Consider the following 24,082-nt stretch of genomic DNA (forward strand, 5'->3'; position numbering starts at 1 on the left):
TTTCATTTTCCTTTTATAACATCTTGATAAATGCAGAATTCTCAAAAACCTGTTTCTTTAACAAACCTTTTCATTTCAGGGACAACCAAAATGAACAGCCTTGTTAGCAAGGTGTAACTCTATCAGCTATTTTAGAACACTGGATAAATATCAAATGCATGTGTTTTCCTGGAAGACAGAATAAATGACACATGAGTTATTTTTATTACATATTTGTCATTATAGAAAGCATTATAAAATCTGAGATAGAGCTATTTCTGAGAGGTAAAGTGATGAAGTATAGCAGGTTCTATGTACTTGCTAATGTGACTAACATCCTGAATATGGCTCCATGTATGTACAGTAAATGTGTATTGTTAATATAAATTGTTGAGGAATTTGTCCTTTAGAGTGTTGAAATATGAAATAGAGTGTCCTTACTGTGTTTTAGTCCATGTATTCAGTGCTTCCCAATATTAAAAAAAAAAATAAAAATACAGGAATTTATCCTCTTAGTAGCCTGAACAGCCCCTTTGCTCTGGGGAAGTATTTAGCAGTAGACAAACAATGGGACTCAGGTAGCTTTGTGCAATGCTCAGAATATAGATTTGTCATAGATATTTTCATGTGTCATATAGGATGAACAAAAAGTTCTATACAGATAAATATGTTGCATGAGAATCGTACGGAATTACTAATTTCCAAGTCTAGCTTTGTTGATCAAATATTGCACTTAGATACTTTTACATTATTATTTTCTGAAATACAAATTTTCTTTCAGTATTACAACACAGTCACAATCATGGACAGTATTCTTATTTGAAATTCACTGCAGAGAAGTACAGAGACAAAAAGATCTGCTAAGGACATTTAAAAATATCAGTGCATGACTGACACTCACAGCTGTATTTTTTGTGTTTGAAGGTGCATAATGATATAAGAACTTAGAGGGATAACTACACAATTCATGGTTTTCAGAAGCATTTGGATGAAATGAAAGCACCAGTACACTACTTGCACCCCAGTGTAGGGGTGTTTGGGTAAAGGAAGATTAAATTAAAATAGAACTCTTTGAAATGTCCCATCACTTTTGTGGTGATGTAAACATCATCAAATAGTGTTACAGTTCAGTATAACTAAGGCCAAATGGCTCTTCTAAAATTGAAAATTACATAAAAATTAGTCAGTAGTTCCAGTTAATACAAATAATATCAAATATCCATTTAAATAAATGTCCATTGATAGTGCAAATAGCATTGTCAAACAGGCATTTGGCTTTAAAACTAAATTATGCTTTATTTTTCACAGCTTCAACCATAAAATCAAAACTTTCAAACAGTTTTCAATGGTGATTTGCATGTAAGTGACTTTGGTGGGGTTTTTAAAAATATTTCTTATAGACTTGTGGAAATACTAAATGTACCTTGTAAGCACCTTGTAAGACCAAGTGGTTAAGCAGAGCCTTTAACTGAGAAAATCAAAAGACCAGCTTGTACTACTAGCAAAAGGCCTTCCATGCCCTTTTTCTGAGATCAAAAGCACTTATCTGGCACCTTTTGATACAACTCATGTTCTTCCTAACAGAGACACTCAGGTTCAGTGAAGTAGGAAACCAAGTAAATCCTTCCTGACTTCTAGTTCTGTAGAGAGACGTTGCTGTTGGCTGGGAGTTGGGTCATGTAAGTACCAACACAGCAGTCATCAGGAACCTCTCAGGTTTTTGTCTGCAAAAGGTGCTTCAGAAGCAGAGTATTAATGGTCACAGAAAGACATTCAGCTTCCTTTCCTTTGGGTGGATACTCCTGAAAGTGGAATAACCATGGCTCATGATAAGGAATTCACACAGACCTGTTAGCTAAGGGTAACCCTAGTGAAAATTTTCAAGATTTATACTCACTTAATGCTGAATTTTGCTTTCCAGGCAGACTTCCCCCTGAAGAATATGCAAAGGCAGATGAAAGGAATTAGACCCATCTGCTTTTATTTCCTCCCACCCCCAATACAGAGAAGCTACTGAAGTCAATGCTATGGTGCCAGCAGTACCAGGTGTTCTATGGTAGCCTCTTATTAGCCAAGGTTGCTTCTACACAGCTTTATTAGTTGCCAGTGAATCAGTGAATCAATCCAGATTATTCTTTCTTTAAAGAACAAATGTCTGCTTTGAGCAGGGGAAAAAAAAAGTACCAGAACCTCTAAATCATAGGAGCAAATTACAAAAATTTCCTTAAAATGAAATGCAGTGCTGATCAGTACATTGTTCTAAGTGGGTGCCAACAGAAGAAAACCCTCACCCTGAATATACATTTAATGAGGAAGAAAGGACTCCTTTCACTAGACAAATTTCATTCAATAAAAAGACTCAGCCACTTTTGGTTCCTTCCAAGTCTGAAATAAAACATATCTGGACAACAGGCTGGTATTTATGAAAACCATTAAAAGAATGATGAGGGCAGAATTTCATAGCAAAGTCCATAATCTATGCTACACACTTACTTCCTATAAGAGTCCTCCTTTATGGTCCTGAACTTCTCAGTTCCTTGAAGGATTTTACTGTTCTGCTTAATTGCTCTAGGTGGACCCTGAAGTAAATATAGAAAGCTACCTTTGAGCAATTAAGAATATCAGGGTTATAGAAGTCTTTGAAAATCAGGAAAGAGGTATATTAGTAGTATCAGTGCATACTATATTGTTTAATTAAAAGAGTTTAGAGACAACTTGATAACTCAAATTTCTGTAGTTTCTAAGTATCTTAGCATGTTATTACCACGAAATAAAGTTCCTGTAAAGAGTAAGTTAAAAAATTTGTATGCAGCATTCTTATTTCTACAAGAACGATTGATTCTGACCCGACTAAATATTTTTCAATTCCTTTGCAGGGAACTCTTCTTGGTAAAAAAATATCATTATAATGTGCATTTAAAGAGTATAATCTCCATTTTCAGTTATACCAGTACAATTTTAGAGTGGTCTTCTTAAGCATTCTTCACTTTCATTAGATTTAGTTTCTTTAGAAACTGTGATAAAGAGTTTAGTCCAGAATTTTGTAATCCTGCATGTAAGCAAATCTTAGAGATGTTTGAAAATACTCTTCCTTGGGGCTCTAATTTCCTTCCACTTAGCTCATGAAACTCCACTGAGCGTGATTGATTGGATTAATGTTAAAATCAGCTAAGAGTTCTGTTATGAGTGAGATGTACAATAATTTCCAATTACTTTTGATTTTCACTGAAATAATAGAAATTAGATTCTGTTGGGTTCATTTGTTTAGTTGCTTATACTAAATTTTATCCTAGGAAGATACAGTGCACTCTTAGGGTGATATTGAAATCTTTAGTGCCACTCTGCTGATGTATTTGGCTTCAAAAGGAAGTTCAATGATAATACCCAAGGAATACACCTCTTTCAAATACCTGTTCCACTGGAAATGTCCATGTATAAAACTCTCATGGAATTCCACTGTGCAAAAAAAGATACAGGCCACTGCAGCTTTAAGTTCTCATTTTCAATGTACATTTACACACACATAAAAAGAAAAGTTTGCTTTAAGGAAAAAATGCTAACTTTTCCTATTTCTTTATTGCTTACCTGCTGTTTTGTTTTTTTTTAACCTCTTCAGAGTGACAGCTTAACTGTTTTCCATCCTCAATAAATCCCCTCATACTTTTTGTCCTGAAATACACATCTTTCCTTTTGAAAGAGCTTTAATATAATTTTGAAAGGTTCTCTGTCAGCATACCCATCTTCTGGATAAACCTATGCTCAAAGTGGTGCCTTGTGCTGAGGAAGCCAAAATCTTACATATGTACTATCTCCATGGCCATGTTTTATTTGACTCGGTAGAAATCTACACATTTGCAAATATAACATTTTTTTACATTAAATCCTTCATAGTTACACGAGTTACACTTTTTTTTTCTGTCCTCTGAATCCATAGGAAGTCTATGAAAAACACACATGTTGCATGATAATTTTGAGTGACATTGGAATGATTCAGAACAAGGTAAATTTTTTATTTTCATGCTGGTAAGGCACTAGAACTCTTGATGTGAATTAGACATTACCATGTGGTGATTTTATTTTAAAAATAAGTGTGTTCTCATTTTGTCAGAAAGTTTTTTTGATATTTGTGGCAGGTCCTTGCAATTTCTTTTCATACTGCTGATGAGGAATAAGCCATCTTAGAATTCTGAGTATGTGTGTCTCAAGGAAGAATTTGCATTTCTGTTCCTGATGTTGGTTGGTTTCTTTTGAGCCACCTATTTCAGACAGAAAACTTCTTTAGCAGCTATGTCCTACTGCAATTTTTTCTCCTTGGGGACCATTAATTGATCATATTTCAACATAAATTTGAATCCACAGCTTTAAAAGTCAATATTCCAGGGTTGCAGGGTATCACCCACTGAAGTGCAAGGAAATTATTTGCTTCAATGCATCACTATAACCATGTAGTGTATAGTTCATTATGATATTCAACAAAAATTTGAGCATATTGACAATACAAATATAAGGATAGTAAAATTATTTATTGGAATATATATTTATAGGCATGGGGGTATGCATTACACACAAAAAATTAGTTATAACAGTTTTGGAGAACGGAAACCTCTATTAAATTATACTTATGAGATTCTTTAGAAAAAAAGAAGGCATAACAGAGAAGATATGTTGTGCAGCTACTGCTCTTTGGAGTAATTTGAGGAACTTATATTTAAGGTTCATAAATTTATTAAAAAATGTAATGGTCATTAAAAAGAATGGTAAGATTATAGAGAATATTTTTTAAATTCTTATGTTCATTATTTTGTAAATTTTCCAAGAATTTCAAAATGTTTCGAACTTTTTAAGTGCAAGTTAAATTTTTAAACCTTGTTGATTTGCTCATTTTTATCAGTAGAAGCAACTACAAGATTGAGTGGGGAAGCTAAAGTTACCCATTCTTCTGCTGTAGCATCACCTAGAAACAATTTCAGTTACCCAACCCTGGCAACCCCATTGTGTGACAAACCCCTAAATTACCTCACTTCTATTCTAGCAGAGAGTCTTTCCAACCAGCTGCTATCTCCTAGGATATACAACTATGTAAACAAGTTCAGAGAGTCAGGAATGCCCTCCATCAGTGTTTTGCCAGGCAAAAGCCAGAGAAGGGATGAAACTGCATCCATGTCAACAGGGCACTGAGCCAAAAATAAGGAGCTGAGCTTGAGCCCAGAGCTGTACCAAAGTATCTGCTGGGTTTCTGGACTGCTGGGGGCTTGGGTCAGGGAAGGCTGGGCTACAGGTGTCTCTCAGGCCCACTCTGAAGCAGCACACACAAAAGCAGGTGAGGAGGGAACAGGTGTTTCAACAGTCTGCCAAAGATCAGAGTGCAACAAGCCCAAACCATTTTAGTTCTTTGAAACCAGAGCAAAACTGAAAGTCATCACAGTGAGATGAACTTGTGCTTTCAGGAAGGTTAATGACCAAATTCTACACACAGTTAGAGGTTAGGGGAGATTACTGGCACAAGGTGAGATTTGTGTCCCATGACACAAGCACTGCACAATTACTCAGCTATAACATACCACTTTCATGCTCACAACTGTTTAATGATTTATTTAAATTGCTTTTATTTTTCGATGCTCTATTTTTCCAGCTGAAAAATGAATTGTGTGATTGATAATTTAAAAATTTGTGGTGTCACTTTGGTGTTACAGATATTGCATGATAGCATGGGCAATAAAAAAACTTGCCCCTTCCTTTGTCAAGGATGTTGACACATATATAAATTGCCATTCTGAAGTCTTTTTTCAGCATTTACACACAGTATAGCAAATAGTAGCACATCAAAAGCCTGCAATCTAATACAATAAATTGAAGTTATACTATCAATCTTTGGTAGAAACACTTACTGCTCAGCTAGCTAACATTTAATACCTTTTTACGAACCTGAGTGACTCATGTATAATTTAAAGCTGCACATAATCTCTAAAATAATAGAACAGGAGTATGAACGTAGTATGTAGGTACAGAATGAATAATATATATAGTCAAAAGTATGATAATTACATATAAATAAACTATAGGTAAAAATATGTATAGGCTTAAGAGAACTGCAGTATAAAAAATTTATTTGGGCACAAATTTGTTTGGGGCAAACAAATCTGCCTGTTTTGAACAGCAGATTTTAGGTTTGCTTTGAATTCAAGCAATTGCTCTGTGTAGCATTTTCAAGAGGACTAATAAAAACATCAACACCATTTACAAACCTTACCTTGCCTATGAATTTCCACCATCATAGCTGCAACAGCCCCTGCTGCTGAAGTTCTTTACAGGTAAGTTATTTCCAGGGGATGAAAAAGGAATTCCTTACTATTTCTGAATATATGGTGCTTGTCAGAAAATAAAAAAAAATGCCAGTATAACTAAAAACTGCAGATCTTCCTAGAATTAGGCATAGCATCTACAAGGAGTAGCTTGTGGGGAGATTATCCAGAGCATCCCAATTTAAATTTACTACTAAATGACAAACATCAGGGGCTTTGTGAGATGGTACTGAACTCAGTATTGCTTGCCCAGTTGGAGATGCTGCCTCATCTCTCCTAGTAAATACCAGGTCCCTTCTTATTAATAACACCCTGCCCTAATTTTGAAGATACTCTGATTTTTTCCCCTTTTCCAGAGAATATCTACACAATTACTTCAGCCATTTACACTCTTCATGACAAATTACATTGTTAAGCTTAGGAGAAGTATTTTATTGCTTAAATTTCCAAAATAAGATTCATTTATTATAGAATCACCCAGAATTTTACAATTACTGCCCTTGCATACCTCTTAAGGAATGGAACTTATAACACAGGTGTTTCCTCTTTTTTCCCTTAATTCATTTCCATCACCCTCCTTTCCATCACCCTCCTAATTTTTTTATATTGTCATGAATTACAAATGTGTGTTATCACAACTGTTTCAAGACCACATACATCAATAGTTGATATTAGTAAAGTTTTTGGATAGTCAACAAAATGAGGTTGTTTTTTGCTGGCTGAGGATATGGCTCAACATTGAGGGATATTTTCTATTACAAGGAACTGGAGTTGGTACACATATAAACTCTTCCCATCAATTTGACCAAATGTACACCATTGTAAGTGCAGAAGTATTGTGATTCTCAAAACAGAGTAATGATGATTTCTATATTAACAGGATAAATCTAACGAAAATCAAAATACGAAAGGAAAAATATAGTCAAATGATTAAATGATTGGTGACTGGTGTTTAAAATATGTTATATGGCACATTATTGAACATTAAATGTAGCTAATATATACAGGTAATTTTTTTTAAAAATTGAGTTGTTAAACATTTAAAAAATAAAAATATAAAAGTCTAAGTCTTGCAAAATACTTGAAAATTCTGTTTTGCTAAAAATCTGCTCTCCCTATCAGCTACTATCACTAATAAATATTCATAATATTTAAATCTTAATCCTTTCATACAAAAAATCCCTTTGGTATTGTACACACTACATAATTTATTCTGTGTCCAGAACAATCTAGAAAAATAATTCTGCTTTATTAATAAAAATTATCTATAATGTCAAGGTTCAGTTAATAAAAAAATGCCATTTTAAGGTAACTGCAGCCAGGGTATCTACTGATTAGGAATAAGAACATGATTAATAATAAGTAAGGAAATCATGCATACTCGGTACTGTTAAGAAACAAAAGGATCAGTCATGCAGCAAGCAAAACAAAATGATCTGATAAAACAAAGAAATCAACTTGTTTTTCATACTTGCTTAAAACTTTTCCTAAGTAAGAAGACTTAGAGCTCCAGAACACACACAACCCTTTAAATGGTATCCCACCTATACAGGTACAGAGTCTTTCCAGGTGGTCTGGTATGAAGAGGAATGGGACACTAAAGATTTGTATTTACAGTCTTTTCATCATGTGAACTTTCTGGGTATGGAAACACTAAATCAGCCAAGACACCAACAAGCTTGTAAGTTTGTTTCTAATTTAACTACTTAGGAAAGTACAACCATGCAGACTGGATTACTTATTTATACAAAGAATAGGCACCCCTTGACAAATGCTTAAGATGAATAGAACTGTATTCAACATTTGTAACAGAGATTAAATAGCTTTTTATGACCAGCTTATTATCATAAAAATATATTTACACTATGCCTGTGAACAAGTGTCCTTGTAGCAAAACCTGATGTTTATTTATACAGGAAAAAAATCTTGCCCCTATTACACTGTTTCCTCTGGGAGAAGGGAAGTAAACACAGCCGGCATTCTTCACATAAAGAAACAAAAATAATTAAAAAAAATCTAAAAGAAATCCCACACTTCTCTTTGGCTTTTATTCTTCCTTATTCCTTTGTCCAGTTCTTATCTCAGATATGCTCCAAGTGATTAATTTAACAGGAAACTCTCAGGGCAAAGACTAGCTAAAGTTAGTGCTATTCCCAAGCAGAATGTACATCAAGCTGTGGAATGACCCTGCACACATTATCTCCAGAGAGTCTCTACTGAACAACGTCACACTTTTTTTCTGTGTCTGGTGGTTTAGACTACAGTTCTTTGAGAACAAAAAAAGGCATACCTCAAAATGTGGCTGTTATTTCATCCTGAACACTTCATACAGCTGTAGCCTCTTTTATCACTGCCAAAGCTTTACATCTCTCACAAAACCAGGAAACAAACTTAGAAAATGGTCAGCCTGTACTTTAGTATAATTCTCCTTACCTTGATATCCATGAAATATTTACTGTAAGAATATACCTACCTCATGTTATCAGTGCAAAATTTTTACATTTACTTGCATTATTTATACATACGTTAAAGTATACTGATGGTATTAAAAATAAAGAAAATCATGTAATACCTTTACTTTTACCTATGGATTTGGTGAAATGGTTCCATGAAGAAAGCATTTCCAGACAAAAAGAGAATAAAGAAGAGGAGAGAAACAGTAAGAGTCATGAGTACATGTAAATGCAATAGTATCTGAACATGAAGAGACAAAGTATAAGCTGAGTGTCTGAAGACAAATGGAGATGCAATCAGTGTCATATTAGGGATTTAGTTTATTTCTTCCCAATCACGTACATGCAGAGAAACACAGAAATAACCCATGCTTAGATAAGAAAAACTGCCACAAATGTAACATGGACAAAGGTTAGGAGGAAAAAAACCACTGGTTTTGTTAGGTAGCAAAATTGTACTCTCAGCATTCCAGAAGCCAGGAGCAGGTGTTTTCTGCACAAATCCAATCAGCCATGCATAAATGCAAATGGACTCTTCAATGTGTACAATGTTACAAGAGCAGCATCTTCTTTAAGGAGCTATCTAAAGAGTGGTCTTGCACTTTATCTTTTATAGAATCACCCATAATTGTATTTTCTGATAAATACATTCAATTCTCTTAAACACTTTCTTATTTCTCTCACCTCTTTTGAGTTATTGTATTGCAAGAGAGGGAGTTGAGGAGGCAGGAAGGACAAAAGCTTACGGAGCAAACAAAAAAAAAAAAAAAACAACTCAAAAAATTAAATAAGAAAAAGATGTGACTAAAACCATGTGCTTCTTTGCAGCCAAAGACAGCTTTTCAAGCATTTGCCCATCGGTTGCAATGATGGATTCAAAGCAGCTACAGAACAAGAAGAAACAATGAAAGCAGAGTGGAAAAGGAACAGAGCCCATACCTTGGTCGCCCATCATCAGGTGCGCCAGACCTTGAAGGGAAACAAGAGCACAGTCAGCAATGAACAAGGGAGCACGGGAAGGTGGTGTTGTCACACTGACAAAAATGTTTTGTGACAGGCATCTGTTTCCTATAAGATGTCTGTATCACAGAGAGAAATCAAAGAGCATTTTTCAACCACTGGTTGGAATGCTTTGGGCTACGAGTAACAGAACTGCAATTCAAACACTGGGTGCTGATTTATTGTGTATTTTTTTTTTTTCTGTGCAGTACTTGCAATGCCAGAAAATAATACAATGCTTTCAAATCCAACCAATTCCTTTAATAATCAGTCTGTCTTTATCATATTTTGATCATTATTATTATTATTGCTTTGAACTCTTTGCTGAGAGGACTTCCTGTCCTCTACATGTGAAATAATGTTTGAACCCTGGAGAAGTTTAAAGCTGAAAAATGGGCTGGGTCTGGTCTTTTTCCCCTCATAAAAATGAGCATTTCAGGTAATTAAATAAAATTTCATCATCACATTGAAATGATAATGCAAAGAATGTCTCCTTATTTGTGTGAAATATGACAGTAGAATGAATTCGTTTCAGAGAAGGCAAATCATTACATATGCAATATAAAATACATAGAAACAAAGAAAATTTAAGTGTTGGCTTCTGCAACTACTTCATAAATTTGTGAGAAATAGATTTTGCTTTATACTTATATTGTGAGATGAAATCTCATCACACCAGAATAGGTCTAGTGACGTTTCAAAGCAGATGTCCATAATGATAATTACTCATCCAGAGCCAAATTTCGTTACTCTTCAAGAAAAATATGCAACTTTTAAAATTCATGATAATAAAATAATACTTAAATCTCATTGATTATAATGTAATGTTGGGAGAATATTTTTCTTAGATATATGAAGGTTTTTCATTTTTTATGTCTGATTTAAAAAACAGGTTTATTCTTGTTGAATTTAGCTGTTTTAGGATCCATTTCAGAAGTTACTGGTTTTTCATGCATTAAATGTGCTCCTCTTCTCCAAAAGCCATACATTATTTTCTTAATTGCAATTAATTGAAATTAATTCACACAAAGAAGGTGAGAAATAAAATATCCTTCTCTTTATTGGAAAGCAGACATCCTAGAGAGAGAATTTCTGTGATTTCTAATTCACAAAGAAAATTAGGTGCACAAATGACTCACGCTACTTGGGGGTAGTTCAAAGAAGATACTCCTGACTCCAATCAGTCTAAATGATTTGTCTCTTATCATTTTCAAATCTCAAGTGATGTTCCAAGTAGACTAACAATGGTTTTGTTGAATTATTGCTTTTTAATGTCACCAGTTTTAGATGTGTAGTTAAACTGAAGGGCCTGATGTGCCTCATCTCTTGTGCAATAAATTCTGTTTCCAAATACAGAGCTCTGCAGCTGGTGGGATTACCTGGGGCTCACAGCAATGTAAATGAAAGCTGACTGTGATCCTGAAGGGATGCCTGCATCAGCATTGCTTGGGAAGCCTCACACAGTTGTACTGGCAGTTTGCAGCTTGTGAAAGAGAACAGAAATGTTTTCAGGGATGTTCCTTCTCTGTAAGTGTTGCTGCAAGAGAGGCTGACTGAATAGACAGAGTATAAAGACCAGGTGATATTTTTAATTCATTCTTTTAGTCCTGGGTGTCCTTGCTTGGATCCACTGCCACGTGACCTTTTGGAACTATCAGTTTCTTCTTGTGATTGATTAACTTGTCTTTTGGATCTTAACTTTTGGTGTTGGCAACTATAGCAAGAAATCTCATACTTTTGACTTGACCCTAACTGTATTGGATACAGGGAAATTTAAACCAGTTGGACATTGCAACATCTCTTTCTTTAATGAAACAGTCACTTTTCAGCCACTACCTTATGTGAGATCATTCAGCCCTTAGAGAAGGTTTAAAACAAATCACTGTACTGTCTCCCAGGGGAATGCAAGGAATGTGATCTCACATTTACATATGAACTTCATAGCTATACAAACCTAAACAAAAGTATAGCTTCAGATTATCTCTGCTTGATAGCTATTATTTTTGTTAAAATGATATGTAAGTTCCAAATAGATGACTTTGACATAATTTGGGAAAAAAAATGTAAACAGGAGAAGTGACTCTCAAAAACATTATAAAAACTATTTGAATTTTAAGTCACTTACAGTGTTTGATGAAGAAAGGCAGTCAACTGATTGTAAAAGACATACACTGCTCAAACAAAACATCCACCAATTAAAAAATTCAGTACTGCTCCTCAAGACACTGTAATTTGTTTCTCTCTCTGTGTTACTTTATTTTCAAGCAGCAAGGTCACCTATACTTCCTTGTCAAAGGCACATGATGATACTTACCTTATTTTATACTTTTGCAATCTATGGATGAAGGCTATTGAAGAGTGAAGAATTACTAGTACTTTACCTGTTCATTCCACAGAATGGTTTAAAATGATACAGCTAAATCTGCCATGATAGCAATCACTGCTAGATTTGCAAAATGAAAGTCTGCTTATAATAGACCTGGGAAATTTTATCCTTAAGTGGCCATGTATAGACATCCCATACATTGAAAATACTCATTTGTGCACCATTACTTCAATTTCTTTATGAATTAGGAATTCAAGATTTAGAAGGAAGGCTCATTTGTGATTCACTCCAACTTTCTCCTGAGCTTGCTTCTGAGAGGAGACAGTTAAGGAGCACAGAGTGGGACAGTGGAAGGGGATATGAAGATAGGATATTTTCGTAATTTGGTGTGTGAGTTCCATGCAGAGCACAGGCCAAAAAAAAAAAATTTAAACATGGTAAACCTGCAGTGAAGGTATAAAAATGTAGTACAACTTCAGTAAAATGAAAAAAACAGTAGCCTTTTTTACCAGCAGTATATACAAAATTGAATATTACATATTTCTTTTTGTTTATGTCATCTAATTTACAGAGGTGCTCAGATATCACAGAGATCAAAGATGGAAAATTTTAGCTCATATTTCAAGTTGTGCTTTGGATACACAATTTTATGCTTCAATTTTTAAAATATTCATGCTTTGTAATTTCAATGTATGCCTAAGTATCCAGACCTGTGTTGGAATAAATTTAAGGTTGCAGTTTTAAGAATTAGGTTCAGGTAAAGTCTGGATTAACTGTTATCCAGGTTTTATCTTGTATTGCTGTGCATAAATGAATATGGGAAATGCAACTGAAACTCCTTATCTAGTTATACTGCACCTAATTCAAATTTTGAGACTCATGTTGACATCAGCAAGAGTTTTATGCACAGATCAAATACAAGATTAGGTAGTTATTTCTAGGCTTTTATGTTTTTCAGCTAGAATTCCTATGCCAGTGTTGCTGAATACATTTTCATCTCACAAGGAAAATGAAATTTTATTGACATGTGCCCACCAGTAAAGCACCAGAATTGTCTGAATTTTCCTTCACCTTGGGAAAACATATATATTGATAAATTTGCAGAGCATCATCTATGTGCTAAATCTGAGCACCTGTCTTCACCCTTGAATACAGCAGCATAGAGAAATGAAGCACTAGCACTTCAAGTCTTCTTGAGAAAATCACCCCTGAACAAGCAAGCAGTGGCCCATGGTGAGTTGAAACCTGAATGAACTCAGGCCCCAGAGTGGCTCACACCTGGGTCAGAGTCATTCCAGGACAGTCACTATGCACAAGTTAGTTTACAAAGTCCTTGTTTTTAAAATAAATTTTAAAATATTGGAATGAAATAAAATGAAAGCATGTTTTCAGTTTAGATAGGTAAACTAATCTTTTCAAATAAATGATTGTTTATCCAGTATGCAAAGATTCACCCAAGAAAGACTTTTAAAGACATTTGTACATAAAAAAAAAAACAAAACACCTGCAGTTTTTGGCTTGTTAGCAAAAAGACTTTAAAACTATCTTAATTTTTGCATGTTTTACCAGCTAATAGACTTACTTACCAATATTCAGGATAGATGGCATTGTGCCTTAGTTTCCACTGCCCAATGCCATGCTTTCTTTAAAGGGACTTAATTACATACCAACATAATTATTGAAATCACATTCTGCTTCTTTCAGAGTGTCCAAAAGGCAAGTACATTATGCTGGAAATTTAGACAAAAAACCTGTTTTCCTAAAGCTTTGTGCTGTAAAGGATATTAGAGTAAGCAAAGTTTGTGGTATTAAAGAGAAAAGTGCTTTCCATTTTCCTAAGCAATTAAAAGTTGGGAATTTAACATGCATTACTATCTTATTGGGAGGATTTAGGCTCCACACTAATGAAACAAATAGTTTCTTGAATTGTTTTTCATACAGAACACGATAAGAAATCAGTCCTGCAAATCTCCAGAAAAATTTTGGATATGGTATCAGTCACATGAGTACAAATTCTGTTGTTTCAGTGGGGATATTCTTGAATTACAGAATAAGGCCAAGGAGCCTTGCCTGTGTTCTGTATGAAAAAATAAATCACATCTATTTAATAAATTTGTATGCCTATATGGAGGAAAAAATACAACTTACCGTACTGAATGATATGTGTACTTTTATAACATTAAGCAGAAGGAAAAAAAACCCACTGAACAGAGGGGAAAAACAAGAGCTTAGGAAAATAAGGTAGAAAGCACCCACCTTCCACATAGTTGTCTTCTGTAAGCACATAACAGGGAAGGAGAGAAAAGGAAAACATTCATTAAGCAGCATGCAGACTGGAACTTGCCATTGCATGTCTTTATCATGCAAGGCATCAAATACAACATGCAAGTGCTCCATTGCTACAATCCAGAGGGAAAAACAAAAGCACCAGGGAAGCAGTGTTTCCTCTACTTAACAAAATGTATGTGATATGAAACAAATTACTCTTGCCAAAGTGCAAATATTGTAGGGGATTTAGTGCAGCTTTTTGTACATGCAACTATCATTATTGTTAGTTATTCATCAGAGAGTTTCTTGTAAGACTTTTGTAACTATATACTTTAAAACCACCAGTCATTTGTTACAGAGATTCTAAACTCATTTGGTTCTACTTTCCCATTCTGAATTTTCCTGGATGATAAAGTAGATGATTTTAGACTCCATATAATTTAAATGCTTGAATATGCTGTGAAGATGTTACCACAAGCAGCATGGCTGATCCTGCACTCATTAGAGAGGCACTCTGGTCCTTGAATCAAATCTCCAAATCCAGCAGGGAAAAAGTGGAACTTAAACTGGGTGGAATAACTCAGAATTGTTGGATCATGTCCTACAGAATTGGTCAGCACCAGTAACTTGCACATTGTAAAAAAAATCAATCAATTCTCTGCCTTTTACAGCCAGCAAAGGCCACAGCAGTGCCAAGGACAGGTTCTGCCCCTCAATTAGATCAAAGGGCACTTTGCCTAAGGAAAGGCTGCTACCAACAGTGTTTTCCATTGTTTATACCCAATCCAACATCAATATGGGACACAGGAAAGAATGTTCCCCCAAAGCTTACAAAGCAACAGGGGACTAAGAATTGAGCTTCAGTTAAGAGGACAGAATTTAAAGCTGAGAAACAGCCTCAGTGTCCTAAAACTCATGTTAGTCTTTATAGTTCTCAGCTACTCCACTCAGAAGGTAACTTTGAGGGAGTATTTCTCTGATACCCATTCTGATCATGACTGAGGAGGGAACAGGAGAGAGAAAATGGGGAAGGTAAAATAACAAAGGAAAAGCATCAGAGAAGTCAAGGAGATGGACGGTGTGGAGCCAACAGAGATGGGGAAGGTGATAACACAGCAGTCTGGCTGCCTGGAGATCTCTCGTGCAGTTTATGCCATCTCCACCAGCTCCTCCTGGGGAGGGAGCACACAGAAGCCAGTGCAAATTGAAGGCCCATTCTGCCATTATTGGTCACTTCTCATGGAGTCATCACACAGGAATAGTGCCTTTTCATGTGACCATGAAGCTAAACTAATTTTGATGTATTGTAACCCAATAAAAAAATAAAACAAGTTACACAGAATGGGCCTAAATTATATTTTTTTAAGCACAGTAATTTCCTCACAGAATGTGCCACTTATCATAGTAAAAATCCTTTATAAGTTAATGCCAGAAAACAATGACAAATGTCATCAAAACTCGACAGTATTCCAACAAATAATTTGAAAAGTTTATCATTTTAAAAATAACAACTGTGATAAATGATGAATAATAAGGATTTAGGGGTGTAGTTATACAGTTAGGTACTATAATTTGCATTTTTCATTCACATGCTCTAAATCAAGATACAGAATAAAATTCACTGAGATGATGAAGAACACCCAGTCTCACAAAATAAAGATATGTTCTATACACAATGTAAATAGGAGGGATATTTGGAGCACCTCTTAGCAAAACTTTTCTGGAAGAGACTTCTACTGTTAACTGCATACATACATTTCCTTTCTTTAAGTAAAAAAACCCCAGCCAAACTCAATGAAAAATAAATTAGTTATTTCAATTATCGTATAACTTCAGGCTCTTTCATCTTCCTGGTTATCACTGTTGGTGCATTGCAACACCAACATTGTCATGGTGTTCTTTTTGGTGGCATGTTTAGTTAATACAATTAAGTTCAGTGCTTCATGATGTCAGAGTCAAAGAAAAGGCTTCTGAAAATGACATCATAGGTAGGATTGGATGGTTAAACTCTTCAGGCTACAGGGTTTAGTATATCCTGCTTTATACCATGAGTCCTCCTCTTAGCATAATCAGAATGCCTTTTTTGATGACTTTCACAAGAAAGATTTATACTAGATGAGCAGCTTCCCCTAAATGTCTGACTGATTAAACTTTCAGTGATAGCAAGTTAAGCTATCAAAACATTTTGAATGTGAATTAAACTCTGTGAATTAAACAGTGCATATAACCAAACCCTTATGCACTAGTAAACAACAATGAAAATTCATTCTTCTCCAGGTTTTAGTCATGGTAAGTTAAACCATCTTAAACAGTTTTGCAATGTAAGAAAAAAATTAGTTCAGCTTCTTTATGGCACTTTACAAGACTTTTACATTAGATTAGCATTGAGCACTTTAATTAAGGTAGTTTGTTTGTGATGGCTGATACATTTCCATATCACCAACACTTCACTTGGCTTTCTTCATTCCCATTTTCTAGGCATGGCCTATTCTTCTAAGCAGAATCTAAGAAGCCAGAAGACCCAAATTCTAGCCTTGCTTTTTTTTATTAATTTTGCTTACTCCAGCCAGTCCTAAAACAAAACAAAACAAAAAAAAAAAACCAAAGAAAAAAACAAAGAAAAAAACAAAGAAAAAATAAATACCATTGAAAGCCATATATACTATAAAGTTGCAGTTCAGAGGGAACAAAATTTTCCTTATTTAAATCAGGAGTAACTACATTTAGGTAATTAGATTTGCATTGGTGCAAAATTTCTGTACCTGGAAGAGAGTAGACCCACACTACACATTTCTGTAGCTGCTGATGATACAGCCATGCACAGAATTTACCCACATTTCTATCCATCCACTCTGAGTGATCTGATCATCTACTGAGCAGCTCTGTTAACAGCAGTGGAACCCAAGGTTTTCAGGATCCAAAATGCCAACCCCAAATGCTGCAGGCAGTAACACAGAGCAGCTCTTTTGTTTTCTGCACTAGCTGATCGTACCAAGGGCTTTTCACCCTGAAAATGGGTGACTTTCTCTTCAGCATTCTGACTTCAAAGAGATGTGGGGATTTTTCTGTTTTTCACATTGCACCAAGCTCCTCACTTGAAGAACTAGAGAGTTCCTACCCACAGAAAATGCTTATTTCCAAGATCTTCTCCCATGCCCACCACCAGAAAAATTAATTGCCCTGCTACTTTCTGTGTTTGCAACCTAATTCCTCCAGCCAAAGTCTGCTTTCAGTGCTATGTGTGTAATCTGTTGACTGTGCATATTGAGCCAAATACTGAATTGATTTAAATCTGGTGTGACACAGTCGAAATCAGAGGAACTGTACAACTTACACAGGCTGTGAATCTGGCTTATTATCCTCAGATGAATTGTCTCAGGCTGTCCCTACTGAACTGAGAGCAGATTCTGCATCTTTTTTTTTTTTTTTTTTTTTTGCAGCAAAAGCGCAACTAATTCTAATTATTTTAGCATATCACTGTGATTTAGTGATATGGAAATGGGAATCATATTTTTAAGTACGTTTTTACTAATTAAAGAATTGTTTTAATATTCAGTGATTCTTCATAGAAACCTTGACTTGAAAAAAAAAAATCAAAACCTGACTCTTTCTATATTTAGTGGTTATTTCAGCTATTACATTTTGTTCATCTGTTAGAGAATTTACACCTTAGCCACACAATTATGTAAGAACTGTATTTTCATGACAAACAGAAGAAATTACAAAAACAGAAACAACACTATAAGAAATAGCATATTAGCAGAGGGATTTTTATGGTGCTTTTTCTTTTTTTCATGACAATTTAGTTCACAATCACATTCTAGCAAGGAAGGATATAACATACTGTAGACATATTTTATGAAATTTCAAAAGGGATTCAGAAGTATGGCAAGTGGTGAAATAGCATGAAATAAAACTGTATTATGAAGGTGTCTTGCAACAAAATTGATGGCTAGAAGCTTAAGATACAAAATTTTGTTTTTCTCAAAGAATAATGCATAATTATACGTCTCTCTAAATTTATCTACCACAAAAACCTGTACTTGGAAATATAATTTCAGGAGGCAGCTTTATCTGTGGAACTGCTCCCACCATTTCTTGGATAGTGTAATTTAGCCTGTCCCATCCATTTCTCAAATTGAGAGAGAAATAGGTTTTATTGACATTGGGTTCAAAACAAAGTATTTAGAAAGGATGTGAAAATATGAAGCATGCTATGAAGCATGTTATAAAGCATGAACAGTCATGTAGTCAATAACGATGAACTAAAGCAATAAATTGAATAGCCATGGTCATGAGCATTGATCCTCTCATGTGCTCTGTTCCATTAGGATTATTTGCATTTTTTCTAAAATGTACTTTTACTGTACTGCACATATTGATTGCCATTATTGACTGTAATTATGAATAATCAGAAATGAATTATAAAGATACCTAATTCAGTACTTTAATTTTGTTGTAGCCCTCTTGAGTACGGAGTAAACAGGGAAACACCATTTCCCAAATCTGTTGGGATTCTTAAACTAAATCTAGAAATCCACCAAGAATCAAAGCAAGAAGGCTCAGGATTTCCTATGTTTCCACATGGCTCCACTAGGTCTGAAATCTTAGTCTCCACACAGCTTTGGATAGACCCATTCAGAGGACTTTCCAGTGCAGTTGGTAAAAATATTACAGAGACTTTATTGATATATTTTGGGTGGGAAGCAGAAATTTCAGAATAACAGGAGTTTGGGCCCATTTAGTTTCATCCTCTACCTACATCTCTTTGAGGATTCCTTCTTTTCTGGATTGCCCTATTCAGGACTTGGGAGAAAAGGCGAGATCATGTCAGGATCACTAATGGACTGCCTTCACTGAAAATAAGGACAAGGCTTTCTGACAAATGAAGATCATTAGGGCACAATTAGATATTTTTTACCAGATTTTTACAAGACAAAGCCATCAGCACACATTCAGCATGCTCCTGTAAACACTAGTAACATCCATTAATTTATTTTAAGTGAGGCCATCTTTTCTGGACAGCATCCAAAAGTGCTTTGAAAAATCAAATAATGACAAGATCATTTAAGTTGAGCTAATATAGGTGTACTCCAAGTGTGAAGCAGCAAGGGGGGCAGTGAGGGAGTCAGCCAGACTTCACCCCTAACAAACCAGGCATTTATCAAAGTCAGGGTCAGGCTGAGATTTCCTACCAGAAGTCTTTTGAGGTGGTTATGCTAAGCAGTCCCAGTTCTCTCCCCTGACTGGTTGTTATTTGCCACATTTTTTTACTTATTCCTAATCCCAGTTTGTGATTGGACCCTTACCTACCTTATATATTGCTAGGCCTGCCCCATTTCTTGGTCTTTGGAGTTTGACCCTGTACTGCACACAGCTTCTGGGCACTGTCCCTGGTTTTTTTTTCAATTAAAGTGTTTCTTTTCCAGGCAACTCCAACATTGTCACTCCTTTATTTTCATCACCCTCACCCTAGAGGGAGGTGAACCCTAGAGGTCTGTCACAGCCACCCTCACTATGACAGGGCAGTGCAAGTTTTGAGTGCACAAGCAAAGAAATAATGAAATAGAAAACAGCATTATTTTTGTGGCATAACTGAAACCATTACCATGTTTAGTTCCAGTGGTCATATAGTTAAATGAAGTAAAAAATAAGAGAGGTTTCAGGAGAAAAAGTTCTCCACAGTCATTCACGCTATTAAAAGCCTAAGAAAACTCAGCAACCTTGTCTTACAAAGAAAGCCCTAAAATGCTCAATCTGTTGAATATACAACTGTCCAAAGTTCCTGATAGCTTAGGATAGAAGTTCTTTCAACCAGGCAAAGACTGTGATCAAGAGTCAGAAAAGTTCAGACTGAAAAGAAGACAAAAATATTCCATAAAGATAAAGTAAGCATTGGCAATTATAGGAAATTCTTCCCTGAAGTCTTCAGAGCCTTTCTCTAACAGAGACTGTGTATCAACCACTGTTTTTTGGGCTGCATTTTAGGAATCACTGGAAGAGATTCTGTCTTTTAACATTTAGGAGGTCAGGTTAACATTTTCATAGTGGAACATTCTGGACAGAACTCCTATGAATCTATAAATTTTCTCTAGTTAAATGAGAACAGAAATCAAGCATAAACAGCAGAAAATACTTTGACATCCTGTTAAACAGAAAAGTGTTCAAATAAATTGTTTTCTCAGAACCAATCTCTGCATCCTTTACAAAAATATTTCACTGAGAAATATTTCCTGTGAAGAACTCAAATATAATGGGTGGAAAAAAACAATTCGGACAAATACCTATTATCCCTATGGTTCACAACAAGACAAAATCTCCAGTCACAATTTACTTCCAACACCTGCTACATTTTTTAATACCTTCTCCAAGTATCTGAGAAACAGATGAGAAACATAATCAAAATCAAGACATTATTAAATCACTACTCTTTCTGAGGCAACACTTTTTTGGTGCTATTTCATTCCTGGGCAGATTTATCACTTTTCTAATGGTTCTTATCACAAGTGTATCAAGCATGAAGACATTCAACATTGCTTTAGTATAATACTACTAATTTGTGATGATTTTATTGCTATGTATTTTTAAATACTGCACATATAAATGGGATTTTGTGTACTTGGATCCACAGGAGTTGACAAATAAGCACATCTTTGATACTTTCATCTCCTTTTTCTCAACTGCTTCCTGAAACTGGCAATTTTGGAAAGTTACTTGCTCTCTTCTGTTAATAGTTTTTACCATACTAACTTCTACAGTCTCAGTGGAGAGATCACGTATATATAAAAATGACTGCTTTTTAATTGCATTACAATCCCAAGCAATTTTACTTTGGCCATATTTTCCCAACCCATTAATTTATTTTTTTTTCTCCAAAATAGGTCTTGCTACTCTCATATTTACTACACTTGTGATCTGCCTATAATACATCAAATCTTTAAAGAAATTTTAATCGGTCACTGGGACAAGCATTCCTGAATCTCTGTCATGGCTATAGTAACTAAAATCAGGAACCATTTTTTTTTTTATTTTAATAACTGAATTTAATAATATTAATAGAGTAATGAAAAGAGGAATCAATTATTTGTATATGTGAGGGTGAATCAAATAACCACATTCCCTCCTTAGTATCTTACTTTCCATGTACAAGTAGGAAATGAAACACAATGTATATCTATGAATTTTGCTCAGTAATCAGATATTCTTTAAGAACTGCTGCTCTTTTCCCATTTATCCTCTGGAACTATCTCTGTGGATTTGAAAAATTCAATTTCTACTGAAAATCACTGGGATTTACACACTTTACCTTGCTTTGTCCATTAGGACTTCTTCCCTGTAATCACTAAAGGTTTAATTTCCTATCATGGGGCATGGATAGACTGATTAGAACTACAAACTGACTGGATATGGTTCACTTTACTACTCCTTTTTTTCTTCTTGGCATTATTTTAATTCCTTTGGATTTTCCTTCAGTTTTGCCCTGCTGGGTATATGGCTTGAAAATATATTTTCAGGCTATTCCTATCAAAACATTTCATACAGAATTAACTCCTCTGGTTAGCAGAGAGCAATGTCAAGTACAGATTATGTTCTATGAAAGTGATGTGGAGTGACATAGATATTTCTATTTCAAGAATACCTGCTTTGGCATTAATTTGAGACATTCATAATGAAACTTATTTCAACACATTCTTTAATAAACAGCTGTGACACAAGGAATAAAGATTTTTTTGGGATTACTTATGCCTGTTTTGATGTATGTGAGAGTAGAAATATGCCCAACATTCCCTTGTTGTACTGTGCTTTGTCAATTTGTCCTCTTGGATAGTCAATTATGGCTATCCAAGAGACTGCAAATTCAGGTCCAGTTGCTATCAGAAGAAATCAAATCCCTCTCCAATCATCCTTTCAGCAAAACTGGTCTCATAGACCCATTAATAGAATAGGATTAGCTGAGCTGACAGAGAGTAAAAATGCTGTGCAGTGATTGAATGGCAGAAGCAATTTTCCAACTGGATGGCAGCTTTACGGAGGCGATGAGCCAGAGGATAACATGAACAGGACACTCAAAGGAGGAAAGGTTGTGGGTTTTGTCCATGAGAGAGATATTATTTTTACACAATACTTCCTAAAACTTTTCTACTGTTTTTTATTTTATGGTGTACTGGCAGGTATCGACACTCACACAATCTCAACTGTGCAAATACAGCATTTATTTCCCCTTTATAGAACTTACTAAGGAGTGAAGACACGTGACTGCACATTTTGCCTATCTTTGAGATATTCACTCAGGCCCTGACTTTGTAGCTGGATATTTGTGTGTTCCCAGACTGGTACAACATCAAAATTAGCAGGATAGCCTGCAAAGCCAGCCATATTTTTGTATTCACACACTGTCTTTATCTTAAAAAAAGAGAGAAAGGTTTATGTGCTATCTGGATGCACTGACTTTGACACAGGCGGCTGAAGAGAATTTGATATGAAGTGTTCTTGAGAGTTAGCAGCTAAAAATGTAGAAGACACACTGTACACAATTAAAAATAGAGTACCAATATTCAAAATCACTTTGTTGTACAGTTCTTTAGCTCACCACCATGAAATTTTCTTGGCTTCTACTGAGATTCATTTTGTGAATGCGAACTGAGCTGAAGCTGCCTTTGGAAGACATTAGAATGATACAGAAAAAGGCTTCTCATTTATATGGGAGTTTCCTCTGAAGTGAATAGAGCTGTACTCTGGAAGTCAGCATACTGTAACCGAGTCCTTAATTTGACATCAAATTAAAATTTAATCATAGCTATCTGTGACTGCAAGTGAACAAAATAGATATCTTTATTTTTTTTAAATGAAGTTAATTTTCTCCTTTACTAGTCTACAATCATTTCAATCCTAATGTTGAATGTTATTCTGATTAATTAGTTACAGATAATGACAATCTAATTACAACAAATTTTACAAAAAAAAAAAAAAATCAACATTTCTTCAGTTAAAATCTGGTCATCCTTACCTAAAGTAAGAACTGATACATTTCTTCTTTCTTCTACAGAAATTGGATTTTTAAAAAATTATTATTTTTTTGTGGCCATGTGAGTGCCTGGATTGAGCTTCCATGTGTCCAGAGTACTTACACACATTGCAACCAGTGAGGTGCTTTAGAGCTATTATTGATTTTCATTAATCACTTTAATATAAATTGGTTAAACTCTTATTTTTTTGGTATGAGATTATAAATTGTAACTTTTCTAACATTCCTAAGTGATGCAACAAATGTTCAGGCATTAGTTTAGTATAGGTGAAAAAGGTGGCTCTGAGAAGGAGAAACCATACCTGATGTGGTTTTGCAAACCCATGGTGTTAGGGTGAGCTACACTGATTTATCATCTATGACTGTTCCCATCTCAAAACTGCATAAATAAAATTTATAGTGGTAGTAGATAGTAGTAAATATTTCAAAATAGTCCCATGTTTGGGGTTTATAGAAATTAACCCAAAACATTCTCTTCCTAAGAGCTAATCAGTAGCACAGAATCAGAGAATCACAGAATCACAGAATCACACAATGACTAAGGTAGAAAAGACCTCACGTGGTCCAATCTCCCTGTGCATACCAGATCACCTAGAGCTGATGGCCCAGGGTGGTTCTCAGATGGCTCTGGAATACATCCTGTGTTGGAAACTCCACCATCTCTCTGGGTAAGCTGTGCTGTACCTAAGGGAATCTTACGGGTGACAGTGCCAAAGTCTTTACTGAAGTC

The 24,082-nt window shown here is 35.1% G+C and overlaps 1 protein-coding gene across 6 annotated transcripts in view; it reads right to left on the reverse strand.

The window, feature by feature from the left end:
* NRXN1 (neurexin 1) overlaps positions 1-24,082 on the reverse strand; it is a 668,503-nt gene that overhangs the window by 575,779 nt on the left and 68,642 nt on the right. For 2 of the 6 annotated variants that reach the window (XM_056487057.1, XM_056487055.1), the window contains exon 3: positions 9,674-9,703. The exons of 3 other annotated variants lie outside the window; for them this stretch is intronic. In XM_056487057.1, coding sequence (XP_056343032.1) covers positions 9,674-9,703 — 30 coding nt within the window. Of the gene's footprint in view, positions 1-9,673; positions 9,704-14,315; positions 14,334-24,082 lie in introns of all 6 variants that reach the window. One more of the 6 variants, XM_056487054.1, reaches the window with a different exon arrangement.

The sequence above is a fragment of the Oenanthe melanoleuca genome, chromosome 3 (assembly GCF_029582105.1).
Source record: "Oenanthe melanoleuca isolate GR-GAL-2019-014 chromosome 3, OMel1.0, whole genome shotgun sequence".
In the NCBI taxonomy this organism is placed as follows: Eukaryota; Metazoa; Chordata; class Aves; order Passeriformes; family Muscicapidae; genus Oenanthe; species Oenanthe melanoleuca.